At 36.7% G+C, this 24555-nt stretch overlaps 1 protein-coding gene across 4 annotated transcripts; it reads right to left on the reverse strand.

Annotated features, from left to right (window-relative positions):
* Nucleotides 1–936: 936 nt before the first annotated feature.
* On the reverse strand, nucleotides 937–23647 carry ILA (putative protein kinase regulator ILITHYIA). Of its 4 annotated transcripts, none has more exons than XM_089044180.1 (59): nucleotides 23398–23645; nucleotides 22271–22647; nucleotides 22030–22170; nucleotides 21522–21903; nucleotides 20946–21092; nucleotides 20552–20736; nucleotides 20318–20444; nucleotides 20113–20186; nucleotides 19930–20006; nucleotides 19798–19834; nucleotides 19551–19717; nucleotides 19030–19213; nucleotides 18669–18746; nucleotides 17618–17737; nucleotides 17457–17516; nucleotides 17151–17270; nucleotides 16965–17055; nucleotides 16698–16861; nucleotides 15674–15976; nucleotides 15468–15584; nucleotides 15265–15366; nucleotides 15032–15181; nucleotides 14590–14754; nucleotides 14328–14504; nucleotides 14063–14185; nucleotides 13821–13901; nucleotides 13629–13745; nucleotides 13092–13264; nucleotides 12609–12686; nucleotides 12347–12494; nucleotides 11166–11288; nucleotides 11019–11075; nucleotides 10819–10929; nucleotides 10444–10731; nucleotides 10196–10369; nucleotides 9257–9367; nucleotides 9091–9160; nucleotides 8900–8978; nucleotides 8316–8418; nucleotides 8063–8233; nucleotides 7732–7968; nucleotides 7309–7415; nucleotides 7155–7206; nucleotides 6965–7071; nucleotides 6799–6858; nucleotides 6587–6701; nucleotides 6276–6386; nucleotides 6050–6187; nucleotides 5851–5973; nucleotides 5647–5718; nucleotides 4858–4970; nucleotides 4090–4248; nucleotides 3334–3430; nucleotides 3073–3255; nucleotides 2139–2333; nucleotides 1881–2060; nucleotides 1654–1786; nucleotides 1457–1535; nucleotides 937–1315 (listed from the first exon to the last, which is right to left on the reverse strand). In XM_089044180.1, the coding sequence occupies exons 1-59, from the start codon at nucleotides 23510–23512 to the stop codon at nucleotides 1279–1281; spliced, it is 7965 nt and encodes a 2654-aa protein (XP_088900306.1). In that variant the 5' UTR covers nucleotides 23513–23645; the 3' UTR covers nucleotides 937–1278. The 4 variants fall into 4 exon arrangements, with proteins under 4 accessions (XP_088900306.1, XP_088900305.1, XP_008218367.2 ...); XM_089044179.1 differs by having other exon boundaries at nucleotides 16698–16867; XM_008220145.3 differs by having other exon boundaries at nucleotides 10540–10731; nucleotides 16698–16867; nucleotides 23398–23644.
* Between the last annotated feature and the right edge of the window lie 908 nt (nucleotides 23648–24555).

Consider the following 24555-nt stretch of genomic DNA (forward strand, 5'->3'; position numbering starts at 1 on the left):
GTTATTCTCCAAGCCAAGTCAAAATTGTGAAATCATAGCCCATCAAAATATCATCAATTTAAACAAGAGGTGATTTAAATTGGAGAATGACCACACAGCGATTGGAGGGGCCCTTTGCCCTTAATGCATTATATGTCACTGAATAATAACATGTGTGTGCAGTTCCTACGGTGCTACATGTAAATGTAGAGATTCGAGATCCCATCCCACGATATATATGAACAATTAATGCAGCTGGCTCATTGAGGGTCATTCTAGCCTTTGCACATTACGCTCGCTTCTAAGGCAAGAAGGCTTTGAATGGAGAGGCCATGACATGACCATTTTATTATAATGTCCTGCACCTAAGTCTCTGCTGATTTACCAATCCATCTCTCTCTCTCTCTCTCTCTCTCTCTCTCTGTGCTGTGATTTGAACTATCTGAACTTTGCAACTACTCATGAACTTTGACGGCTAAGGAAAGATATAACCTGAACTTGGCAAAACCCTTTGGCTAAGCAATAGACTTTTTATTATTATTATTATTATTATTTCGTCGAAACACTTGCTTTGTTTTTGTTTTTGGCTTCAGCTACCAACCCATACCCAACAGGTAAAGCCATAACGTGGAACAGCCAAAGGAGGCTTTGGTTTGTCACCCAAGTAAGGCTTGGTGTGGAACAAACAAACAAGGTGCAAAGTTGATCAGAGAAGATAAACCAATGCGCGACTCTTAACTGTCATTATTAAACATACGTACATACATACAGACATGCATGTTCAAATTCTAATGTATGTGGGGTTTTGTGAAAGTGAAGCCACGGAAGTTGGTATGGGGGTTGAGTCTGCGGCCAGGAAATGAAATGATATTTCAACCTTAAAACATTGGTAAATCATTTTCTTTTTTTACTCGGATAATCAAACAAGTGAGATTCCAAAGCTACGCTAATGGCATATTATACTTGGGAATAGCTCTGTGATAAGATGAAACATTATATGAAATATTTGATGTAGCTTACAAAAATGGCAAAAGCCAACATGCGCTCTTGTTCTATACATGATCCTTTGATATATATATATATATATATATATATATGATATCCAATCAACAATTATATTCAACTTATAATACCCAGGTGAGAAAAATTGGGTATGGAGGCCTCTATGATTTGTATATCGGCAATTCTTTGATAAAAATGTTCCATAAAACCTTCTGCTGGCATCCCAAACGTATGGATTTTCTATACCTCCACTTTTGATAAATGAGATATTCGCGGCTCGTCAAACAACATACATTTTCAGCCACTTGCCAAGTCCTCACTGTCGCTATCATCACTGCATATTCCCAGAAGCAACAAGCAGTTGAAAATACCAGCAATTACAAAATATTTAAAAACAAAATCAAATTATCAAAACCACAATGCACATTTTGGAAAACCAGTGTATTTTCTTTTATATATATGTACCGTAGTATACCTGTTTTCAGGGATCTTTGATATTCGTCTAGCATCCAAGCCTGTGATGAATTTTTGTGCAGCTTGAACATTTTCAGGACCTGGAAAATATGTAACAGAAACTGTAACAGCTGCATTTTTTGGTCCGACAACTGAATCATTGGAAATTTTTCATTTGAACTATTGCAGTAAAACTGTAAGAGAGCTTGAAAAAAATACCCTTTGTCAATTGGAAAGCATGCAGAGCACATCTTTCCGCTGCAAGTCTCACAGGAGTGCTTCCATCTTTCAAGCATTCAGCAAGTGCGGGTCCAATAATATTCATATGAGCCAAAATAGCCGAGGAATTTTCCTGTAATGCAAACACCAAGCATAAAATCCTTAAGGATTTGCACAGTTGAAGTCCATAATTTCAGCATGCAATTCCAAAATCCCCAAGCACAAACCTTAGAACCTGCTTTTATAGCAGATAATGCCTTTCTTCTAACTTCACTAGAATCATCGTGCAAAGCTGACACTAAGGATGATATAATATCCGAATGAACTGAGCTATTAGATGGATCACTTCGGAACTTATGAATCAGAAGTCTCCCAAATGCCTTGGTTGAAGTTTCACGAAGAGGGAACTGTTTGAAGGAGTGTCACTAGTTTGCAAAGCATAATAAAAAATATATATAAAAATGCTTACTATCAGGACTAAGTACCTTCTCATCAGTCAAGGCACTTTTAAGCTGGTCCAGAATAGACGGAAACTCTGGAGACGTACAAATAACGGATGGGTTGTGCCTGAGCATAGATGAAATTGTGAGTATGGAGCCATGCCTAGCAGACCAGCTAAGAGACAACGGCAAATTTGAGAGTTCCTGAAGCAGCTCAGACAGTTGATCATCTTCTACGTACTGCAAATAATCAGAGAAAAGTCTGGTCAATAATAAAAGAAAACCACTAAGAAGCCAATAATATATTGGAAAGCCAGAGAACAATAAGAGTTACATAGAATCAATTTAAATGAATGTGACAGATCTCATGATGATTTTGATGGTATTGTTGATTGCAGTTTGCATGTAAGCAAATAGAAAATGGTTTCCATATATCCAATATGAAAGAATTCTAGTGCATCTCGTCAGTACTCTATTACTTTTGTATCTTTTTCGCAGAACACAATGGCCGATGAAAGATCATAAAAAGATTGGCAACGGACATATATATCCCTTTGATATTGATCATTATTTAAGCTGTTTCTTACTTGCCACATTCGTCCATTATTTTTATTCAACAAAATCATGCATCCCACTCCTCTCAACTAATTACTCTAGTATCCCGACAGATATATTATTGCATCAATCAACAAATATCAAACTTCCAAATGAAATCTCCAAATTTCTTTTATTGTTACACCCAATTTTACAGATATCTTCTCCAATCTTCATATGTGCTCTGCATACATACTTTAGTTGCCCAGTCAATATCAACAGTACGAACATTGTCTACAACCGTATATCAACAATACAGAATCTTGAACATCATGATTAAGCGACAGCTAAATACATCTAGAAACCTTAATTGCTCATGCACAAAATTAACAACAGATGGTAAGATATAGATATTGGAGAAGTTCCTATATTACCGATGACATACCTGGGATGTGATACCCAAAATGCTTGCCGCAGATATGCGAACCTGGTCATCATCATTACGAATCAAATCCTTAAGGTGCAAGTAGACACGAGTTCTAACAGCACTGCTCAAGCTCTTCCCAGCATGCTTCAGGACACCTTCTAAAGCAGACAAGCTTGCCTCCCGAACCCCACTATCCGAAGCCTGAACAGTGAAATCAAGAACAATTGTAAAATCAAAATTTGAAATTTAAGTGCATCAAAGATCCTAACTAACAATCACCTGCAAACTCGATAGGAGGTCTCCAACTAAAGGGTCAACCCGGGTACTGAGAGCACTAAGCTTCCCAAGTGCAAGGGCAGCACTTGAACGAACAATTCTGCGCTTGAAAAGCATCTAATAAGGAGGATATATGGAGGAAACAAGCTGGACTACTTGTGCGCCACTAATGCTAATATAAGAAAATACACAAGAAGCAATTAAATGTAAATCTGATTCTTTCTCCCGACCTGAAAGCACTAATTTGTATAGGAAGTGATACCTATGTGGACCATATTTGCAGCACACACCATACCCCAATCATATTTTAAATCTATATATGTAAAGGTCTTAAAGGTGAGACATTCAAAATACCAAAAATGCCCTTAGTTAATGAAATTGTAAAAAAAAATTATTATATGAGGATAATATAGTAAATTAATATAATCTTTTAAATTGGATAAGTTTAAAAAATAGAAAACTAAAATACCCACATTTCCTTGAAAATAGACACTGTTTTCTTCTTAAACCCCACGTCAGTAACCTCTTCCCCCAAATTACTTTCTTTTCATTTTCTACCCTTCATTTTTTTTTCTTATTTATGTTTATAGATATATATACAGGGTGAATAATGTTTACGTGGCAGTAAAAAAGGTGCCAAGAGGATAGTTATGATTATAGCACCATTTTAAAGGACATAATAATTCCAAATGTGAGGACCTGTGAGCCAAAAAGCATACATGGGAAAAACATTACTAGATGATTGTACTTTAAGCCAACCTTGTGTTATCCTGTAGACACTTTACAAATGTTGTTTGAAGCTGAGGAAGAAAAGGTTTCAACGCCATCCCACCCTTTCTTATCATGATTGCCAAAGTAGATAAAATAGCACTCTTCACCTGCCAAGGGAACCGATCACCTATTATCCGGATAAGAGGCCTGCAGTTGCAATCCAATAATAGCCAGTCAGATTTTGAAAAACAATGCACAAGCATGAGAAACTGGGGTCTTATGGAAAAGTAAGATATACAAAGTTCAGTTACAGTACAAAAGTGGCCTAGAGTCATGAAAGTCAAACAATGATATAAGAACTGAAAAAATAGATAAAACATATGATAACAAACAAAAGCTAAAGAGTCATTTTATTTTGGACAGAAATTGAATCTGCAAACTGTGAATTTTGTAATACAATAAAGAACATGAGTATTTTCAAGAGTTTGCCTCCCACAGACCATTTCATCTGGTATGACTCAAGTTTTTTTCATACAGAGCAAAAATACAATGCGTTTCATCACTGAGGAGCACAATGATTAGACCCAAAAAAAAGACCAAAAAAAAGTATTGTAAAGAAAAGCAGGTATTATTAAAGCCTCTACGTGACTTTCAGTCATAAGCAACAAAACCATTCCATTAATGAAGACATCAATCCAATTCCAAGTGTCAAGTAAAAAACTAAGGGCAGTACTTTATACAATGACATTGATGAGGTCAAAATTAGATATCTCAAATTTAGCGAACATTCCTCTACCATACTTTAATCATACGTACCCTGTTATTGGGATGACAAATTCTTTCAGTGCCTGTTCACTAGTCACCTCAATCAGTTCACCAAGACCCAGTGCCGCTTGCTCTCTCAGTTCAGCAGATCCACTTATTAAGCCCTAAAGGTGCAGTACAGGTACAGTTTAAAATCTAATGCCCAAAAAGCAATGAGGACAAAGTAATGAACCATATCAACATCTAGAAATCTATCCTATCATAAAAGTAACAAAATAATATTCTTACCCTACAGGCAAGCATGTAAAGAAATCATATGCAACTAAAACTTCACATAACCAAGTATCTGGGTCAACCCAAAATTCCATAGAAATCCACAAGGAAGCACTTCCGGCAATCCAAAAAGTCATCCAAGTAAACTTCCAGAAATCCAAAAAGTCATCCAAGTAAACAAATCTTCCCCAGATCACAAGGATAAAAATAAATAAAGAGAAAACATTATATTCAACCATTATTTTCTACTACAAGTTCGAATAGTAAAATTTTGTTCTGGAATAGATAAGAAACCCCACTTTATTAGAATAATAGAGCACACTACGAGCACAATGGACGAGAAGTCCGTCAACTACTGAAACAACAAAGGACCAAAGCCCATGAATGAGTCAGTACCAAGATTTTTTCTTTCTACAATTGAATCATAAGGTTAAGGAATGGGTGCATTTTAAAACCACAACTAGCTAGCTATAATGACGTAATATTGCATGTTAACTAAAAAAATTGAACATACAACAAGACTAATTGATTTCCATTTAAGATCAAGGCAAAGAAGAGTTACTATACCTGTAGAAATATTGGAAGCAATGGTTGAAGTGCTTTTGGTAAACAAAATCCAGGTATGAGAATTGGTCCTCCCTGAAAGATCACAAACATAACTATTAGGATTTAATGGACCATTCACTAGAAAACATTTAGAATAGACAACATATAGAACTTATTTTGAACTAACGAATTTGCTATGATTCACAATCTAAACTATTTGCCCACCTTCTTCTTCCTGCGCTCTTTATCCCTGGAAGTAGATACAGCATCTCGTACTAATTTAATATATGAAGGAAGTACCTCCTTGGGAACAGAACTTACAACCCTTGACAAAGCTTCCCAAGAAATCTGTTGATTAGAAGATAACAGACAATGTTACATACTTGGAGTCAATAACAGAACATGAAATACTTGTAGCACATACCGCCACAGTAGCTGAATCTGAGTCACTGAGCAAGACAATCAAGGTAGATATCATGTTTGGAGCTTCATCAACCAAATATAATTTACTGTTTTTGAAGAAATAGCCTATAAGATATGAAGAACTTCTTCTAATTGAGGCCTGAAAACATGAGTAAAATATCGAGTGAGAAGAGCGAGGGAGGGAGGGAGGGAGATAAACAGGATGATACCTTGTTAGTGATTATTACCTGACTATCACTGACAGCTCTAACAAGTTCAGATATAAGAGATTCAACACCTTCCTCATCTATGACTAAGACCACTGTTTCAGCAGCCTCCCTGGCCAAAGTTTGAACTTCCTAAAATTTCCAAAGCAACAATATTTCAAATTCAGCCTGATTATATTTCAACAACATCCAGCCAGTCAGTGTCACATATTAAATAATCGTGTACAAGCCAGTAAGACGTGTTCAACCTACTAACCGAAACCGTGGGGGCAAAAATCAGAAAAAGTTATGTTCTTACATATGCAAGAAGATTGCAAATTGCAACAGCATACCTTTTCATCAGCACCCATTGCAGAAAGTAGAGCAGGAATAACAGTGCCAAGATGAGAGTTAAGGCCAGGTCCAGCAACCTCAGCTACAGCTCCAAGAGCATGTGCATTAAACGCACTGGATATATAAACGATTTCAGTAAACAAGTAGCACCCAAGGGGAACTTTGTTATAAGACATTTAATACACAGTAATTTTGAGAACGAAATACATACGTAAGTGGAAGGTGGACCAGCTTGGGTAAGATGTGGGGCAAAACAGCAGTAATCCTCACACTGAAATAGAAAATGCCGCAACTTAGCCCAACAAAAAAAGAAAAGCATACACAAAACAAGGTGTAAGAGAGGGAGTGAGAGACATTAAATTGAAGTGGTATTTCACCTTAAGATTTGTTTAAGGCCATCAAGAGCAGTATCAGAAGTTTGATCATCCTCCAATGCACGCAAAAGAGTGGGAACAATTTCATCGATTGCTTGCAGTCCAGCACTCTACATTGTGACTTCAGAATTAAAACATATATGACCATCTTAGAAACGAATATTCAAATTAAACAAAAAACTAGAAACAGAACCTTGTAGAGAGTGCTGAATGCTAAGCCAGCAGACTCACGAACCTCGGGCATGCTGTTGTTGACAAATAAACAGTAAGGTAACATTTTGCAAAAAGGAAAAGAACTCAAGACAAACACTTGTAAAATCAGAAACATCATAAAAGAGAATAAAAACCTATCAGAAAGAGCAGTTCGAATTGTAGGGATGAGCTCATCCATGAAACTCAACAACTGATTTTTACCAGCACTTGCCATTACTTCACTCAAACCAATGCATACACCCTGTGAATCGTAAGAACATAGAAATGTGTTAGCTAGCATAGTTATCAAACAGGTTATATCTTTTTAACAAGGTCATAATAAGGCACTCAACTAATGTATTCAAACCACAGTATGTGCACTGGTTAAGCAACAACCCAAATGATACACTAGTTTTAAGTGTTTAGACAACACCAAGGCACCATTCCAAAACAAACCCCATTTTAGCTACGAGACTAAATGATAGTAAGAGAATACTCAGTCAAGATGAGGTGGATGCTTAACCTGACACATCACAGTTGCAACATCATAACAAGCAAAAGATAAACAGAGTGCTCACTTGTCTTCTGCTGGTGTCAGAGTCCTTCAGCCCTTGGGATAAAATTGGGATGATCAAAGGAAGCACTCTTTCACCAAGTTTCCTAACAAGCTCACCCAGTGATCGTCCAGCAACCTGCCGCCTTTCAGAGGACGATGATGCAAGAGAGGCAATCAGAGTATTCATTAAAACTGGCATTATTTCCTTTAGAGTCTTTGGAGTATTTGCCACAATAGTTTTCCATACATGCAACGCAGCCTGAAAAAAGGACGGTGAATTTTGATTACAAGTTAGATATGTCCCGAAAATAAAACGAAAGATTGAATTTGTGCCAAACAAAGTACTTCACTACCTGACGAACAGATAAGCTGACATCAGTTCGAACCATATATAACGCAGCAAGAACTTCATCACGCTTTTCCCTTCCCAGAACCTCAATTATAGCCCGCCCGTGTGCCTCAGTACTAGCACCTTCATCATCACTGCCACCCTCAAGTAAAGCTTTTCCAGAAGTCCCAGCAACCTGGATTAATAAAGATTATCTCAGAAACCAAAGACTTAGAAACTCCAAGAGAAGGAAACAGGAAGAGGTTGAGATGAAATACCTTAAATAAGAGATCACCCAATAACTCCACAGAGCTTTGTCGAATCCGCCAACTATCATTAAAAATACCATCCTCAACAGCAGGAAGGAGCAAAGGTAAAGACCTGAAAATAAAATAAAAACAGCAAAAATAAAATGGAACCCATCAGATGAAAACCATTATGACAACATTATATATGCTTTATGAGTAGGGCAGCCCCAGAATGAACAATATGAATGATCACTCATAATCCAATAATTCCCAAAACGCCAAGATATTCCAAGTTGCAAAACATTTCAGAGAATTAATGAGAACAAATTGTATTTCCTAACAAAAGTTGATTTTTGGTTGCCTTCAGGTTATTAAGATGCTGAGTAGCTTTAATTGATTGTCCAAGGACCACAGATTGAATTCCACCTTCACCAGGATTAGGGGTTTATGGCATGATCGAGGCCTACCATCCCAGTTTTATAGCACATAGGTCCAATGGGCCTCCAACGGACCAAAATAAAATTGTTATGCAATAAATTCTCTAGACTAGAACCAAAATCCAAGACACAACAAATTCAACTAGAGAGTTATCACACTGGTTGAAAAGTGCTTACGTTGTCGCATAATGCTCAACCAGGACATGCCCTGCACCTAGTGCTGCCTCACGTACAGACTCATTTTCATCGGCAAGACCTGTAAGAGTATAAGCGCGCATTAAGTTTAAATGGGGCACCAAAGTACTGTAGTAACATGATACCATATAATTTTACAGCCAACCAAACTCCAGAGAAGGATCTTTACTTACCATCTAAAATAGAAGGCAGCACCTGCTGTAGATAATTCTGGAATTGGACTCCCAATGACCTCGGTAGATACTACATATCAATTCCCAAACGAAGGCAACCATTAACAGAGCCGGAAAAAAAATACTTGCAGTGGTGGTTAACTTGATTTTAACATACTGTCCTCACCTTAAATAATGTTAAATATCCGTCACGGACAGATGCTTTTTGGTGAGAACAGTTCCGGATAACATCAGGAAGTACATGCTCAAAGTACTCAGTCCCGAGTGCAGCTAATACCTGGATTGGCATCAATTGTCTCTTAGCAAACCAAGGCAATATTAAGAAAAATAAAGACATCCACAGATTCCATAACAGCGTAGTCCATGCAAAAAGGAAACACTTATCGTGAAACACTAAAGGAATAAGTATAACAGGTACAAGGTTAAACTAAATATATGTCTGCATAAAGAAGCATCACTGTCAAATGCCTATCACATTGGCATTGTGGATAACATGTTTTCCATCCTATAAAATAAAGTACAAGAATACTCTTTCCTTGACCAATTTCTTTGATATCAATTTCAATAAGGATATTTCTGCTAAATACTTAAATCATGCCATCAGAAAAGTTATCACATTATAATTTCAATAAGGATATTTCCGCTAAATACTTATAAAGTAAAAGGGGTAGAAAATAATTACATCATGCCATCAGAAAAGCATCCTGTGGATAAAATATTTGATCGAAGAAGGTTATCACATTATAATTCATCACATATCAATTCAATCACCTTAAAAAAAGGCAAATAATTCTACACATCAACTATCACAGCATAATTTATTGAAATATTATCATTACTATTATCAATGAAAGCGCGATAAAAAAAACTTACTGGGAATTAAGCAATGGAAAAGAGCCAACTTATTTTCCAAGTACAAAAAGGTACAATCAAATGGTAGCACATTTCTGATCTACATATTTTCGGTTGACATTGTCCCCTTCTTTTCGTGCATGCAATTACATTTTCTTTCAAAATTAACAAATAAATTTAATCTAGAATAGAAGCTTAACCATACTAAGATAAAATAGATCCATAATTTTTTATTTTATACAGTAATACTGACCTCACTCAACCCTTGAGCAGCTCCAGAGCGTTCAACATTACTATTATCAGATTTAAGTGTATCAAACAGCCATGGAACAAGATCTGGGAAATGATCTTCACCCATTCCCCGTATAAGGGATCCAAGGGCCCTTGCTGCAACTGACCGAACTTCTGGAATTGGATCCACAAGAACCTAGTTTTGGGGGCACAAATATTTAGAAAATAGTTAAACAGAAGAGTCAAATTACCGCTCTTACAAAAGGGTACCTTTTTCACTTCAGGAAGAAGCAACCCAATATATGGAATCATGTCCTTAGGTCCGTAACTAACAAACACATATTGCCAACTATTTGTGCTGCTTACCTTTTTCACTTCAGGAAGAAGCAACCCAATATATGGAATCATATCCTTAGGTTCCGTAACTAACGAACACATATTGCCAACTATTTGTGCTGCTTTCTTTTTAGTCTCTGCACTCCTTTCCCGCAGCCCTCTATGAACTATCGGCACCAACAGTGCCAGTGAAGGAGCATCAATTGTATTAATAAAAGTTGTCTGCAAAGAATTCATGAGCATTCAAATTAATAAAAGAGGGAAACAAACTTATTAGAAAGTAGTAGAGTTCAGTTTGCAAATCCTTACTTGTAAGAGAATATCAAGAGAGTACTTTGTATGGTCATTTGGATCCGTCAGACCCAGTAGAAGAGTTGGGACCAAGGAAGCTATTTCAGGATTCTTTATTACACTCCCAACCTAAGAGGGAGTACCACCAAAAAAGAAAAAGAAAAATTAACAATGACTATAGGAGAAACATAGGTAACTTCATTGCACAATCTAAAAACCTGTTGAAGTGCAGTTTGTCCCGCTGACTGGACTTTAGGATGTGTATCTGTTAAAACCTGCAAGAACAAGAAAAGGTAAAGAATTAAGCACAAAACTATGCATATTCTATAAGTGCCACAGATACTCATGTCCATATAAAGACAAACCTCGGTCAGTTTTGGTACAATCTTAGGGAGACACTGAGACAGCTGTTGAGGAGCACAATAGGCCATAGCCCCAAGCAGTTGGACACTACTTTGCTTTGTTCGCCAAGCTTTATCTTCAAGACCCTATCAAATAATGTAATTCATACAGTAAATTCATCACTTAATAACTGGCCATGATTATAGAAATTAAATTATATTGATAGAAATTAAATTGTACAACAAAACAGAGGACAAGGTGTTCACTGACTTCACATCCTACAGACAACATCTAATAACAAGATCAGCAGCAAAATACACCAGTAAACATCATTACACAGCCACTCTAGGTAACAGCAGCACAATAGCTCTGGACACTCATACATATAGAATACAAAGAGGACTAAACAAATGACATGACCTCGAAGGAAAGATATGCGCATTAAGACAGGAAAAGTTTGATGCCTACGTGATGTGCTTTAAGATAATAAGACAATAACACTTTAGTACTTGCATAATTCCCACACACAAATTTGATGCATAAGAAATTTCTGACAAAAAGGGAGCACTTACCTCCAACATACTTCAGAAATTAAAATTACAAAAACTTGACAATTAAGCCCTTTTCTTTTCGAACAAGTTCAAAGAAATAGATAAATAAGATATAAAATACAAGTCCCACTCAGCTGGGAGACAATGAGCGCCACTTTCATGGCATCCGTTGGATTGATCCAGCGGCACAGACAATGAATCTTAGTAACCCATTTTACAACCGTATTCCTTACTAACCTGGAGAGATGAACAGCCTCCGTTCTACCATCTTGTACGGTGGAACAGTACAAACATCTCTCTGCTCCATCTTCATTTCTCTGTCTTGCTGTCTCTCTACGTCTCGCTCTTTCCACACACATTCATCCTTCACATGTTTGATTCTCAAAGGATAAATCTGTGTGGAAAGAGAGAGAGGTAGAGAGACAGCAAGAGAAGAATGAAGATAGAGGAGAGAGATGTTTGTACTGTTCCACTGTAGGAGATGGTAGAATGGAGGCTGTTGAGGTTTCGGGTTAGTAAGGAATACGGGCTGTAAACTGGGTTAATAAGACTTTAAAAGTCTGCTGCTGGATCAATCCAATGGATGTCATGAAAGTGGCACTCACTGTCCCTTAATTTTTGTCCCTCAGGTGAGGGGGACTGATATAAAATACCTTTAAAAGAGATGGGAGGACCAGTTTAACTCCTTGAGCACTAAGTTGAGACATCATTGCACGAGCTGCACACTCAGCACCTTCACGAACTGCAACAACTTGATCAGAGAACGAAACCAACAGTAGTGGCAACATCTGAATTACATACCTGCATCAAAAAGATGATTGGGAAGAGAGAGAGAGAGAGAGAGAGAGAGAGAGTTCAGAAGAATAATAAAGCCCATATGGACAATCACTTCTTTGTACATAACTGTTCACTTACGGTTCAAATAGTCGTCCAAGTGATTCACAAAGGCACTCAAATCCAAGCAAAGCTCCTTCACGACATTTTGCAGAACTCCTGTGATTCAAACGATATACAAAGATGAAAGGCTTGACTAGCATTTACACAAAGGAAATATTTTTTTTTTTTAATAAAGAAAACAACAATAAAATGCAGAAGAAACAGAAGTTTAGAGGGATTGAGCCTTATCACTTGCAACTACCTCGCGATCTTTACTCTTGAAATTTGAAGTTAATCCATTCAGACCAAACCACCAATACAGAATATGTATCATTCATTCAATGACTAATTAGTGTACCTGACCTATATTTCTTCTTTTTTTATATAAAGATATTAAATTCGCTAGTATTTCTTGGAATACTATGTTTAGCAATAACACTATCTAAATATCACAAAACATAAGTTTCTACAACATATACATAAATACCAGTCAAACTTATTGAACCAGGGTTAGAAACCAACCTATCTACAAGACCTTCTTGTAGTAGAGTTACAATCCCATACTTCTTCAAACAAGAAATACCGAATCCCTTGACCACCCCAGCAAGCCCAAAAGCAGCTCCTCGACGTTCCCCATATTTGTCACTCTTCATCAGTTTATCCAAAAGCCTTGAGACAAGAGCTGGTCCATCATCCTTGTACAGGAAAAAGAATAAAATTAGCTTTCATCTTAACGTCAATACAGTATCTGTCAACATAAACAATGTCATAAATCAATTTCTGGATGGGAAAACAAATTTGATTTAACAGGATAACCACTCTCATTTAAAGGTAAATCCGGTTTTACTTAACAGGGTCCCTTTTTTTTAATAGTATTTTCATGGACTGCTTGACAACACAAAAAAGCATGGGCAAGAAATGCAGTTCCATGGGCATTTAGTCTAATAACAATATACTTATCTATATAATTGTCTGTGTATTCAAATGTGTCCAAGGCTTGCATAAACAATTACTGAAATAAAAGCAAAGGAGGGAAAGTGTTAAGACTTTAATTCATACTTGCTTTGATTGCATTAATGGAGATAGGCATGCTGAAACCGCCCGTTGAACAGCTTCTGATGGAGTGTTTAACACATCCAACAACTTCTCTACAACAGTATGAACTTTTGGATCATCCTGTTCCAGAGTACAGATATAAGCTAAACTAAATTCCAGAGGGGAAAAGAAAGAAATAAACAGTAAATACAGCACCTTTGCCAAGTGTTTTGCCAATGCTCCGGTGAAAATAACAACTCCCTCACGAACCAAATCATATTTCTCTTCATCCGATGCCTACGAAAATTCACAAGTTATGTCAGATAAATTATGAAGTTCCTACAATAGCTTGGCATGGGAACAGCAGTTCCAGCATTTACCACCAAAACAGACATGAAACGAAATCAAAGCCCCAAAAGTTCTGCCAACACCATCTCTATTTAGAAAAGGAGAATAACCTTTTTGTTTAAGTAGTTCTCAAAGATGGGAAATAGCAAGGAAACGTTATCCCTGCCATGCTTATCAATAATCATAATACCAGCAGTAATCATTCTTCCCCTAACATCAGCATTAGGATCGGCCTGCATATTGAGCAGCATTCACAAAGTGGTTAAAATCAACTACTACTCCTTTTCTGACAAGGATGAAACTGAAGAAAAGAATATCTCTTTCCAATTGAATGCATAGCTCATGCTTCGGAAAGAACAACGATGTAAACTTTACCAGTGCTCTTGAAATCAGAAATGTCATAACAACAGGAAGGTCTTTCGTTCTGAGTACATCAGCAGAAGAATGTAATGCCAAGGCTACACCTTGTCGGCCCAGCCAACCAGCATCAACATTGTCCTCAGTCAAACCAGCATCACGGATATACAGAGAAAATAAAGTAGAAAGAGATTCCTGAATAATAATAACAATACACTTTTGAGATGGGCATAACAAAAATGCAAGTCAATGTAAGTTGACGGTTCAATATCAGACAAACCTGTATAGTATCTGGACATTCATCCAAAGCAGCAGCTAATGCCTCCGCAGCAGCAAAACGGACATTATAATTGATATGGGAAAGTGCTTTGAAAAGGCCTGAATAGTCAGTCCCAAAGTCATACCCATAGCGATCCCATAAATCCTCTGCTGCTTCTGCAACTGACTGAATCAAAAGCACAGAGAAAACAAAGTAAATGAGCTGTCTATATAAGAAAAATGAGGCCAAGGAGGATGGAGAAAATTTTGCAACTGTAAACTTAACTACAGCTAAATCTCCAAAATTCATGCAACAAAGGCATTTCAAAGGTCAAAATTAAGGTCCCATTCCAAGGCTATATCATTTAGCCATGCATTTGCACACAAAACTTCAGCCATCAAATGGGACCTTATCCATCGGTCAAAGATGGATACACTCTACAAAAATAATTGGTGCACCAAACCTTTTCAGGGTCATGTAAAGCAACCCAAATGCTTGTAGCAACCTCAACGTTCTGAGGAAGAGAACGACTGGCAACAGCAGGAATACATTTGACAGCACTTAGGCAGGCCATTCTAACATGAACATCTTTCGCATAAACCCCATATAGAGCCTGAAGAAAGACATATTCATGAAGGATGAGTACTATGAAAGCACATCAATGAAACAATTGAACTAGAAATAGAAATAGCATACTGGCGCCACTTCATCTGGTCGCAGACCCAAACACAACTCATTCAACGCAGGTCCAACAGAAGCTTGATAAGCAGGAACAACACCGAGAACATGATAAAGAACCTGTGAAAAGACAAAGTAAATAAATGAAAGGCAACAAATAATAATAAATTAAAATTAGTGGAAAATTCATGTGAATTTGTGCCCAAGGAAAATCCAGTAACTGAAATCATTCGAAGCCTCGGAAGGGGTAATAGGGGGTCCATGTGCAAATAAAGAATCCGAAGCACATCATCGTGAAGTCCTGTCTTCTTAGAGCATAACAGAATTCGCTCCATTATCTAATAACATAACCATATAAAAGAAAAGATTAGTCTAAGAGAAGCACCATTCAGCTGAATCCGTAATATGGGAAAGCAGGAGAACTTACAGGGAAGACGAAGGTAAAAGAATCTACAGGAAGCGGTCCAGATTTACAAGATACAGAAAGGCCATTAATTATTCGCTCAAATAGACTCAAATATGGTTTTTCATTGGCTTCCGCTTCACCAACTGATGGAATCATATCACCCACAAGACGAACTTCTTCAGTCACAACTAAGCGCAAAGCTGTAGCAATGTCAAGGGCCCAATTACAGAGAGGTGGAGCAGTGCATCTAGCAAATTTCACCACAGTTTCAAATGCCACATCACTGACTATTGGTGACCTTAGCAATGGATCAACATAGTTAACCTGACATTGGATGAAAGGTTAACAATTAAGCCATTACATCAGATCTTACACATTATCAGAAAATTTGGTCTGAACAAAGTTCGTAACAAAAAGCCAATGAAATAAAGGGATAGAGGCAGTGAATTAATAGCAGCAAAGCAGAAAGTCAATCATCAAAAATAACATTATTAAATTCTTTTGTTCGGTCAACATCAAGGAAGCGCTGGAGATCATATACCACAGGAATGGCAGCAAATCAGCAAGCCCAATTCTATACTATGGAAGATGGTAACTGAAGTACTTCCCCCTAAGACTGACTATAACTAAATACTTTCATTTTGGTAGAAAATTTATCCCCTTCTTTATCACGTGCAGAAATTATATGCAATACAAGTAACAACACTCAAAGCAAACTTGCTTTTGAATGTGTCACTGAAAAAGAAGTTTTATAGTGATGCACATCTAATTACTTCGGGAACATTTAACAGCAAACATCATCATAGAAACCTTATAGGAAGAAAAAATATGGTAAAAAGTCTTCATTCTGGATAGTAAACGTAAATTTAAATATTCTGAAAAAAGCAAAATCAAAATCCATCTATAAAAAATGGAAGGAAGAGATAACAAGCTGGAGAAAGACAACAATTCAAAAATGGCAAAAAGATATTGAGAACATATATCTTAATCAACTAGTTAAGGACAAATAAAAAACATTCCACAAGTTCAGGCTCCTAGAACATACCAGGGAAGGAAGCTGACTGTGAGCGAAAATAGGATTAGCAATGGCCATTTCCCCAAGTGCTTTAAGTATGGAAGATAGATTTTTCTGTATTTCTTGGACCTTCTCACGTATGGATGACTCCTCCCTAAGTTGTAACTCACGTGCCTCCTCTTTTGCAGTCCTTCCTTTATCTAGCCAATCAAAATTATTGTAATGCTACTAATAAATTCATAAAGTTAAAAACAAAAATAAATTTCCAGTGGAAAAACAGATGCAACAATAACGCACCAGGTTTCTTTGCAGACTTCCCAGTTTCCCTTTTACCTGTAGAACCATTGGCTGGCTCTACTTTTGCAGAATGATTAGAACCACCATGGTCCTGGGAACAAAAACAAATGCAACAGCCAAAATAATTGAAGATTAAGCTTCTAAAACAATTGGTCCAAAATGAATAAAAGAGAAACTGATTGGTACCGTGGCATCCTCATACATCCGAAAACGGCCCTTCGCTTGTTTCATGTTCTTAGCAGCAACAGACTCTGCAATGTAGACACCTTGCTCACTGGAAAGCAAGCCTTCAGGAGTATGAAAAATCTGAAACAACATAAGTGGAAATTTTTTTTAAACAAGTTACAGAACAAAAGAAAAACATTTAGTAAACTAATATATCCTAAACAACTTAAAAAACGTAAACGGACCACAGTTATCAGGAAAATTTAAATCTCCATAGATCCTAAACAAATTACAAAACTAATATATCCTAAACCCCAAAGAACTTACCTGAACATCATTTTCTGAAAGTGTATCATGTGAATAACGGTACGGAAGACTTTTCAAGTGCTGCCACAGAGAATGAGTTCCAGTAAGCATTCATTAATGTGATCTCAGCGGCCTAAATAAATAAACATCCATCGAAACTGAGATATACATAAGCAAATGACCTTTTCAAACTCCGCATAGGTTTCTCCAGGTGCAATGGACATCAAAGTGGATAAGGAGGAAATTGCTGCTTGCTGTTCAAATGAATTAGAGCTGCACAACCACATTGGTCCAAGTAGGGTCTGCACATGATAACCACTAAGGATTTAGTCACAAAATTCAAAGCAAAAACACTACTTCAAGATGCCTTGAATTAATAGAATACTTATCTAAACTTACTCAGTTACCTAGACAAAACTAATCTGTATTGAAGAAAAGTTTAACACAGGAAATTCTACAAATCAGACCACCAAATTGAGGGATGATAGTCCTATTTAAGTAAACACAACCTCAACTAACCTATTCCTAGCTTGTATAGGTGCAGTATGTGACTTTTGGGGTTGGGTAGCTTGGTCCGAAAGGAAGAATCTGACCTTTGGGAGTAAAGGAAGGCAGGCAATGGACTACTTGCTGGACCTAAATATCTCTCTGTAAGACAATTTTACAGGCTTTGTTTCCATCAGGACCATGTCCAAATCCCAAACTAGTTCCTCTTAACTGACAATTGCAATTTAAAAAACATTTTGGGTTCAGATATAAACACATGGGTTTCAATTTAACAAAAAAAGATACAGTTCCTAAGACTGTTATAATGGTTGGCAACCTCGCATCAATCCTTTTAAAGATAAAAATACTTCTTTAGCAGTCTACTGATCTCTCTACGCCTCTATACGGATGGTATTACCATGTACCAACAAAACACATAATATTTTAGCAAATAGTTTAAGTTCATGCATCTGTAGCTTATATTTGTAAAGCATACAAGCTTGACTGCAGTTTTTACGGTGTTTTTATCAAGCATATCAAGAAGTAGATCACCAAACACTAAAGCCGAACTTCATTTTCACCTTCCCTAGGTACCTTTTTCACATTGTATCAGACCATCAATTACAGATGCTGAGGCAGGATGCATTCAAGCAGCAAATTGATCTTATTTTATGATTCGTAACGAAAGATGATTAAACCCATCCATGAAAATGAACAAAAAAACTCCAGAAGAACTAGTTGGTTTACCTTGCACAAATTCTCCACATCAGCCAAAATGTTGCTGATGACGTCAAAACCACATGTATGCAAACATTTTTGCACCCTCTGAAAACAAAAGGAACCAATCCAATAAGATAAAAATGCCATTGTGATTTAATTGTGCCACAACAGCTTAAAATTAGCACATAGGAAGGCACACAACTCTTTATGAACATACATCTTTCACCTGTAAAAGATGGAGAGCAAGCATAATTGTCATGACTTGCCGTCAAAAAAAAAAGGGCAAGACCCTTAGGAAGCTTACCCAACTCCTCACTTAACTTATACGGACGCAGTTACCATATGTGTGTAAAAGATTATGAGGCTGGCATGGAAGAAAAAGATTTACCCTCCAAACTGCATCTCTCTTTGCAGTTCCAACAATGTACGGATGATGTGCGCAGAATAAAACTCGCATTGATGCCCTTGGAGCTGCAGGTAGAGCTGCTGATGATATCACAACTAAAGCCTTTACTGAAACCTCAACCGACGGAAAGAATGGAACTTGAGTGTCCAATGAATTATCTGTTTCACTATATAAATAAGAAAAATTAAATCCCAGCCACCAGATCAAAGAGGATGTGAGAAACTATATGCCGATATGGTTGGGTACTTTATATGTACAAACTAATATACTTAAACCACCACAAGCATTTATATTTCATAATGTTATTAGTTAGATGCATATACAACTGAAAGGGGCAACTATCAACATTACCTAAAACTAAAGAAACTTAAGAAGAACAAATTGACCCTCCCCTTCAAATGCAGGTGCATGTGTCTTTTTACTTAAAAGAATGCTCAAGATCCAAGAACCTCAATGGGGAGAAATTAAAAGGGAAAGTGGTGTCTAGAAGAAATGAGATGTACCTTGAATTTGAAATATGAAGTTTCTCTGCAACTAGAGACATGAAATTCGTGAATTCAACTAAAAGATATTCAGTTAATTGTGGAGCAGCAGGAACTATCCTTCTGGTAGCGTCATAAGTCATTCTTCGAACTTCCCAACATGGGTGGCATATGAAAAAGATAATCAACTGCAACATACTGATAACTAGTTACTAACAAAACAAAATTCTTTCCTGCGAAAACAAAGTAGCACTTCTTGAATTTTTACCTGTGACAGTAATCTGAGTGAAAAGGAGTCCAGTACCCTGAAAGTTTAACAGAAAAAGTGTCAAATAAACACCATAACAAATTCTCAACCTAGGAAACCATTGATAGTCATATTTTGTGAATTAATAATAACCTCTGCAGATGTTCCACCAGCATCACTTCAAGAAGATCAACACATGCCATGCAATCTTCAGTCAACAATTTTGAAGCCTGTAGTGCAATACATATCTTTTGTCAGGGAATACATGATAAAAGTTTTTATTTAATATATATATATATATATATTCTAAAAATCAGCGAGCCCTTGAATAACTACCATGGATATTGGTACAAGTGAAGGCTCATTTTGAGATATCAAAGACCAGATCTTGTCCTTCACAACAGTCTCCTCTGAGAGTAAACAGAAAGAAATAAAGGAAAAGGGATGAAAGAGGCATTGTGTTGAAATAAACAACAAATAAATTTTAAATTAGTAGTAAAAACACCACATGATAAATAAAATGTCAACATAATAGCCATACCTGCTTTGATGTCAACAGCCGCAATCTTCACAACTAATAGCAAGGCATATATACCATCCAAACGCTGAGCTGCTTTCGTAAAACCAGTTTTGACAAGTTGGATGAGAGCTTCCAGTAAGGATGATATCTGAAGTAAAAAAATTAAAATATCAAGCAAAGAGATGAAAGAAGTAGCCTGGTCAAGAACAAGTGAACCAAACCACAGCCAAAGTAAAATTTAATCAACCAGCTAACCCGGAAAACAGCATCTGTATTTTTGCATATGGCTCGTAGACAACGAAGATGCCCTCTTCTTAGAGCTTCCTTCTCCTTCAGACCAGATGAGAAAAACAAAACTACATCCGATTGAATGGCATCAGCAGATCTTGCAGCCCACAAACCCAGAGCGGACAAAATTGCAAGCTTCACCTCCTCATTTCCTGGAAATTAGAACATCGGATAGAAATATAAATAAACAAGGAAGAAACATTAAAAAAAAAATTGAAATACTCCATCACAAAGCTAAGCAAAAATTTAAATCCACAAGGATAAAATTAACAGATTTGAGTACTCATACAAAAATTGGAGAAAGTGTTCAATAAAATAATGTAAAAGGACAAATATATAAGACCACAAGTTCACATGTTACCCTCATCCTTGTAACACGATAAAAGGAAACTGCATAAGGTTTGTGACTGGCTGTTGAGATGTTTCCCGTCTGGAGTATTACACATTTCTTGCAGTGCATTGATCATGCCAATTCTCTGGTAAGGAAATGTAAGTCTTCCCTCTGACCCTGTTCAAATTGAAACCTTGAGTTTAAAACTACCAAAACCAGACTTTAAAAACACCCTTTACTAAAGACTCTGAAAATGCATCATCCTGCAGGCTGCAGAAAACCAGAATGAAGAATATTGGGAACCACTTCAAAGTGGGGACTGGGCTTCCCTTATTTGGATGTTAAAATAAATTGAATGAGAGAGAGAGAGAGAGAGAGAGAGGAATGAGGAAAGGGAAATAAACTTTTAGTAAATTTAATAAAATTCATTCCTTACCCATACACCTACAGAAGAAAAAGAAGAAACTAATAGGGATACAATGATAAAATCATTAAAACAGGATTTTGTTCCCTTCCTTTCTCATTCGATTCGCTCTTCATTACTAATTTCCTTTCCATACCATTCTTTTCAAAACTCCCAAAATAATAAAATAATCAAGAACAAACCTCCAATTACAGATTTGACAGCATTGAACATTGCTTCTAAAGCATCTGGATTACTAGACTTTTGGCTCAAACATCGTATAATTGCCAGCGCCCCAACCCTTCTGCCTTCATCTGCATGCCGAGCCTGTGGCAATGCCACTGAAAGAATTTCGATTGCATACTTACTTAAATCAAGGTTGACTGAATTCAAGAGAATCCCAACAGATTCCAGTACAATCTCTGGGTTACGTTTCAGCATTTTAACAGCAGATGGAAGCACAATGTTTTGGAAATCTTCATGTAACATATGTCTAAAAAGTGGATGAAAAGCTTCACTAAGACCCTTTGCTGGCTTTTCCTTTGCATTTAAAATTGCCTTAAGATATATATCCAGAAATATTGGCTGTGAAAAGCAAAGGATCAGTTAAAAACTTTGGCACATAAAACTACATGAAATCAATTTGAAAAAAAAATTTAACAGAATAAATATCCCCTTTCAGACATGATCATGAAAAAAATAATCTCTCACCTTGCATTGCTCAAACAAAGAAGATAATTTGCTTGAGGTACTTGAGAACTCCATCAACAACCATATTAACTCAGGACTATCTTTGTATGGGATACGTGCATCTTTAAGTTCCTCTATATACATTTTGTAAATGTCCGGTGACTATAAAGGAAACAAGAAATATGAAATGCTATCAGAAAATAAGAATGTAAAGTAAAGGTATGCAAATGATACTCATTAGAGAAGGTTCAACGGTCTAAACCTGAGAAAATAAGTGACAAAATGTCTTCTTGCAAGCCCTTCGCTCACGGAAAGATCTTTGCATAACAATATGAATTAATGATGCCTGCACTGTGGCAACTTTACACAATGCATTCTTCGAGACTCTAGCAAAATTACTCTTACTGAAAAGGAGACATGACCACTGGAGAAGTCTGTAGCAGCCAACATGTGATTGCACCCTCACTTGTCTTTCCATGACCTGAACAAGGGCTGCTGCAAAACTTTTCATGAAAGCAACCTCTTGTAAACCTTTTGTAATGATGTCATCAACAGCTTTCCTTGACCCACGATCATCATAAATGTACAATGTTTTGAATATTATATCTACCAACAGCAATGCAGGCTCTGTACCTATTTCTGCAGAATTCAAAATGACAAGTAATTTAAGAACAAGAGCAGGTGCAGATGATCCGCCCATATCAAAACTGAAAAATATTATGTAATAAACTCAGTAAGCTCAATCTAATCATGGTATTGAATTATCTAAGGCCCATTAGTTTTAAATGTTAAGTGCATAAATATTCACACAAAAAGCAAACGAAACTTTGTGTTTCTCAAAGATATAATTGACATAAAAAGTATTAGTTCCATATAGCATTTCCGGGAAGCAAGCGTAATACGTAATCCTTCCTCTTCGTTATTTATAACAAAATAATCAGATAATGCATGATTCCGTCCTTATTGCTCTATAAAATTCATCAGCTCTGTTAGTTTGACACATCTGTTTCTTAGAAAATACTATAAGGCAAAGACACATGTGCAGCGACACTGTAAATTTCATAAGAAACAATTTATAGAACCAGAAAGGTAAAATCAATGAACTTACTCTTTGTACTAATAATTAAAGAATATTACATCACCTTTAACAGTTCAGCAAAAAAAAATTCCTTCAAATTTCAACTCACTAAATTCAATATGTAATATGTTCATGTTATCTTTTTGCATTATGGGCACACACAATACATTCACATTTACATTGACATTTCTTAAAACTTAGGTATGCATGCTGGCACGTACGAATGTAGATAAATTCAATTTGGTAATTTATTCAGAAATGAAAATGGAATTAACGTAAAATTGGAACCGATAACTAAGCTCACGACTAACCTGAGTTGTTGAGAATGGAAGAAATTTCGTCTCGGAAGATGCGAACCCGTTTCCTGGTCGATGGGGTGGAGACTGACCCGGCGATGGTGAGGAGAGACTCTGTTGGAGTCCCCATTGGAAACGGGCGGGTAGATCCGAATGAAGGATCCGGTTGTGAATGAAGAAAGTTTGCTTCAGTTGGTTAGGGTTTTAGGAGCCGGTGAGAGTGAAAGTTTGCTTCAGTTGCTTATATTTTCTCGCTGCTTGTCAGTGTTGAGGCTTGGAGAGAGAGTAGCATGAGGTAGAAGATAATGGGCTTTGGGCTCTCTGGGCTTTTGAAGAAAATAACGGCCATTGGAGGAGCAAAAAATAAAAACAAAAAGAAATAGGCCACTGCTTTGTTTAGAAGCCCACCTCCGTTTGTGGCGAAGCATTCTTAACACAAAATTGGAGATGGAAAATGCTACTCAGAAATTTTGGCAAGCGAAAGTTTGTTGAGATACACCTGCGGATTGCAAATAATTTTAGAACAAGTTTGGAGAAGTTCGAGAGCTAGAGTATTTGGTTCAAGACTTCAATTTAGGGTTTGGATAATAAAATTCATTTTTGACAGCGTATAGCCATGCGGCTATAAATACCTTGTATTTAAATACTATGGCCGCCCGGCTATACTATTAAAATTTATATTTATAGCGTATAGCCGACCGGCGATGCTCTTAAAATTTCTATTTATAGCGTATAGCCAACCGGCTGTACTATTAAAATTTCTATTTATTGAGTATAGTCGTCCGGCTATATCGTTAATGTATTGTATTTAAAGCGTATAGCCGGGCGGAAATACTTTTAAAATATTGTATTTAAGGCATATAGCCGTGCGGCTATACCGTAAATACTATAGTCATGCGGCTATACTTTAACAATCGGTTTCTATTTATAGCGTATAGCCGCGCAGCATTTACTTTTATAATTTCTAGGCAAAATTGTAGCAATGGTCTCTGGATTAAGATTAAACTTTACTTTTCATCCATTATATTGTTAAATTGTTACGGTGGTGTTTCAATTAGATCTCATGTTGCATTATTGGTATTTCCGTCAACTTAGTTAAATTTTCTGTCAAAATTAAGGGCAAATTGGGAAATTCGTAATTTCTCTCTCTCTCTCTCTCTCTCTCCCTCATGC

This window comes from Prunus mume, linkage group LG1, assembly GCF_029339155.1.
Source record: "Prunus mume cultivar Tortuosa linkage group LG1, ASM2933915v1, whole genome shotgun sequence".
In the NCBI taxonomy this organism is placed as follows: domain Eukaryota; kingdom Viridiplantae; phylum Streptophyta; class Magnoliopsida; order Rosales; family Rosaceae; genus Prunus; species Prunus mume.

Bases quoted from the DNA above. Each gene is read 5' to 3' on its own strand.
- ILA (XM_089044179.1), bottom strand. From the start codon at position 23,512: ATGGGGACTCCAACAGAGTCTCTCCTCACCATCGCCGGGTCAGTCTCC. The intron at 22,648-23,397 runs GTTAGTCGTGAG...TGAATTCTGCAG, and splicing joins TTCCATTCTCAACAACTCAG to AAATAGGTACAGAGCCTGCA. The intron at 14,186-14,327 runs GTAAAGTTTACA...CTCAATATGCAG, and splicing joins TTCTGATTTCAAGAGCACTG to GCCGATCCTAATGCTGATGT.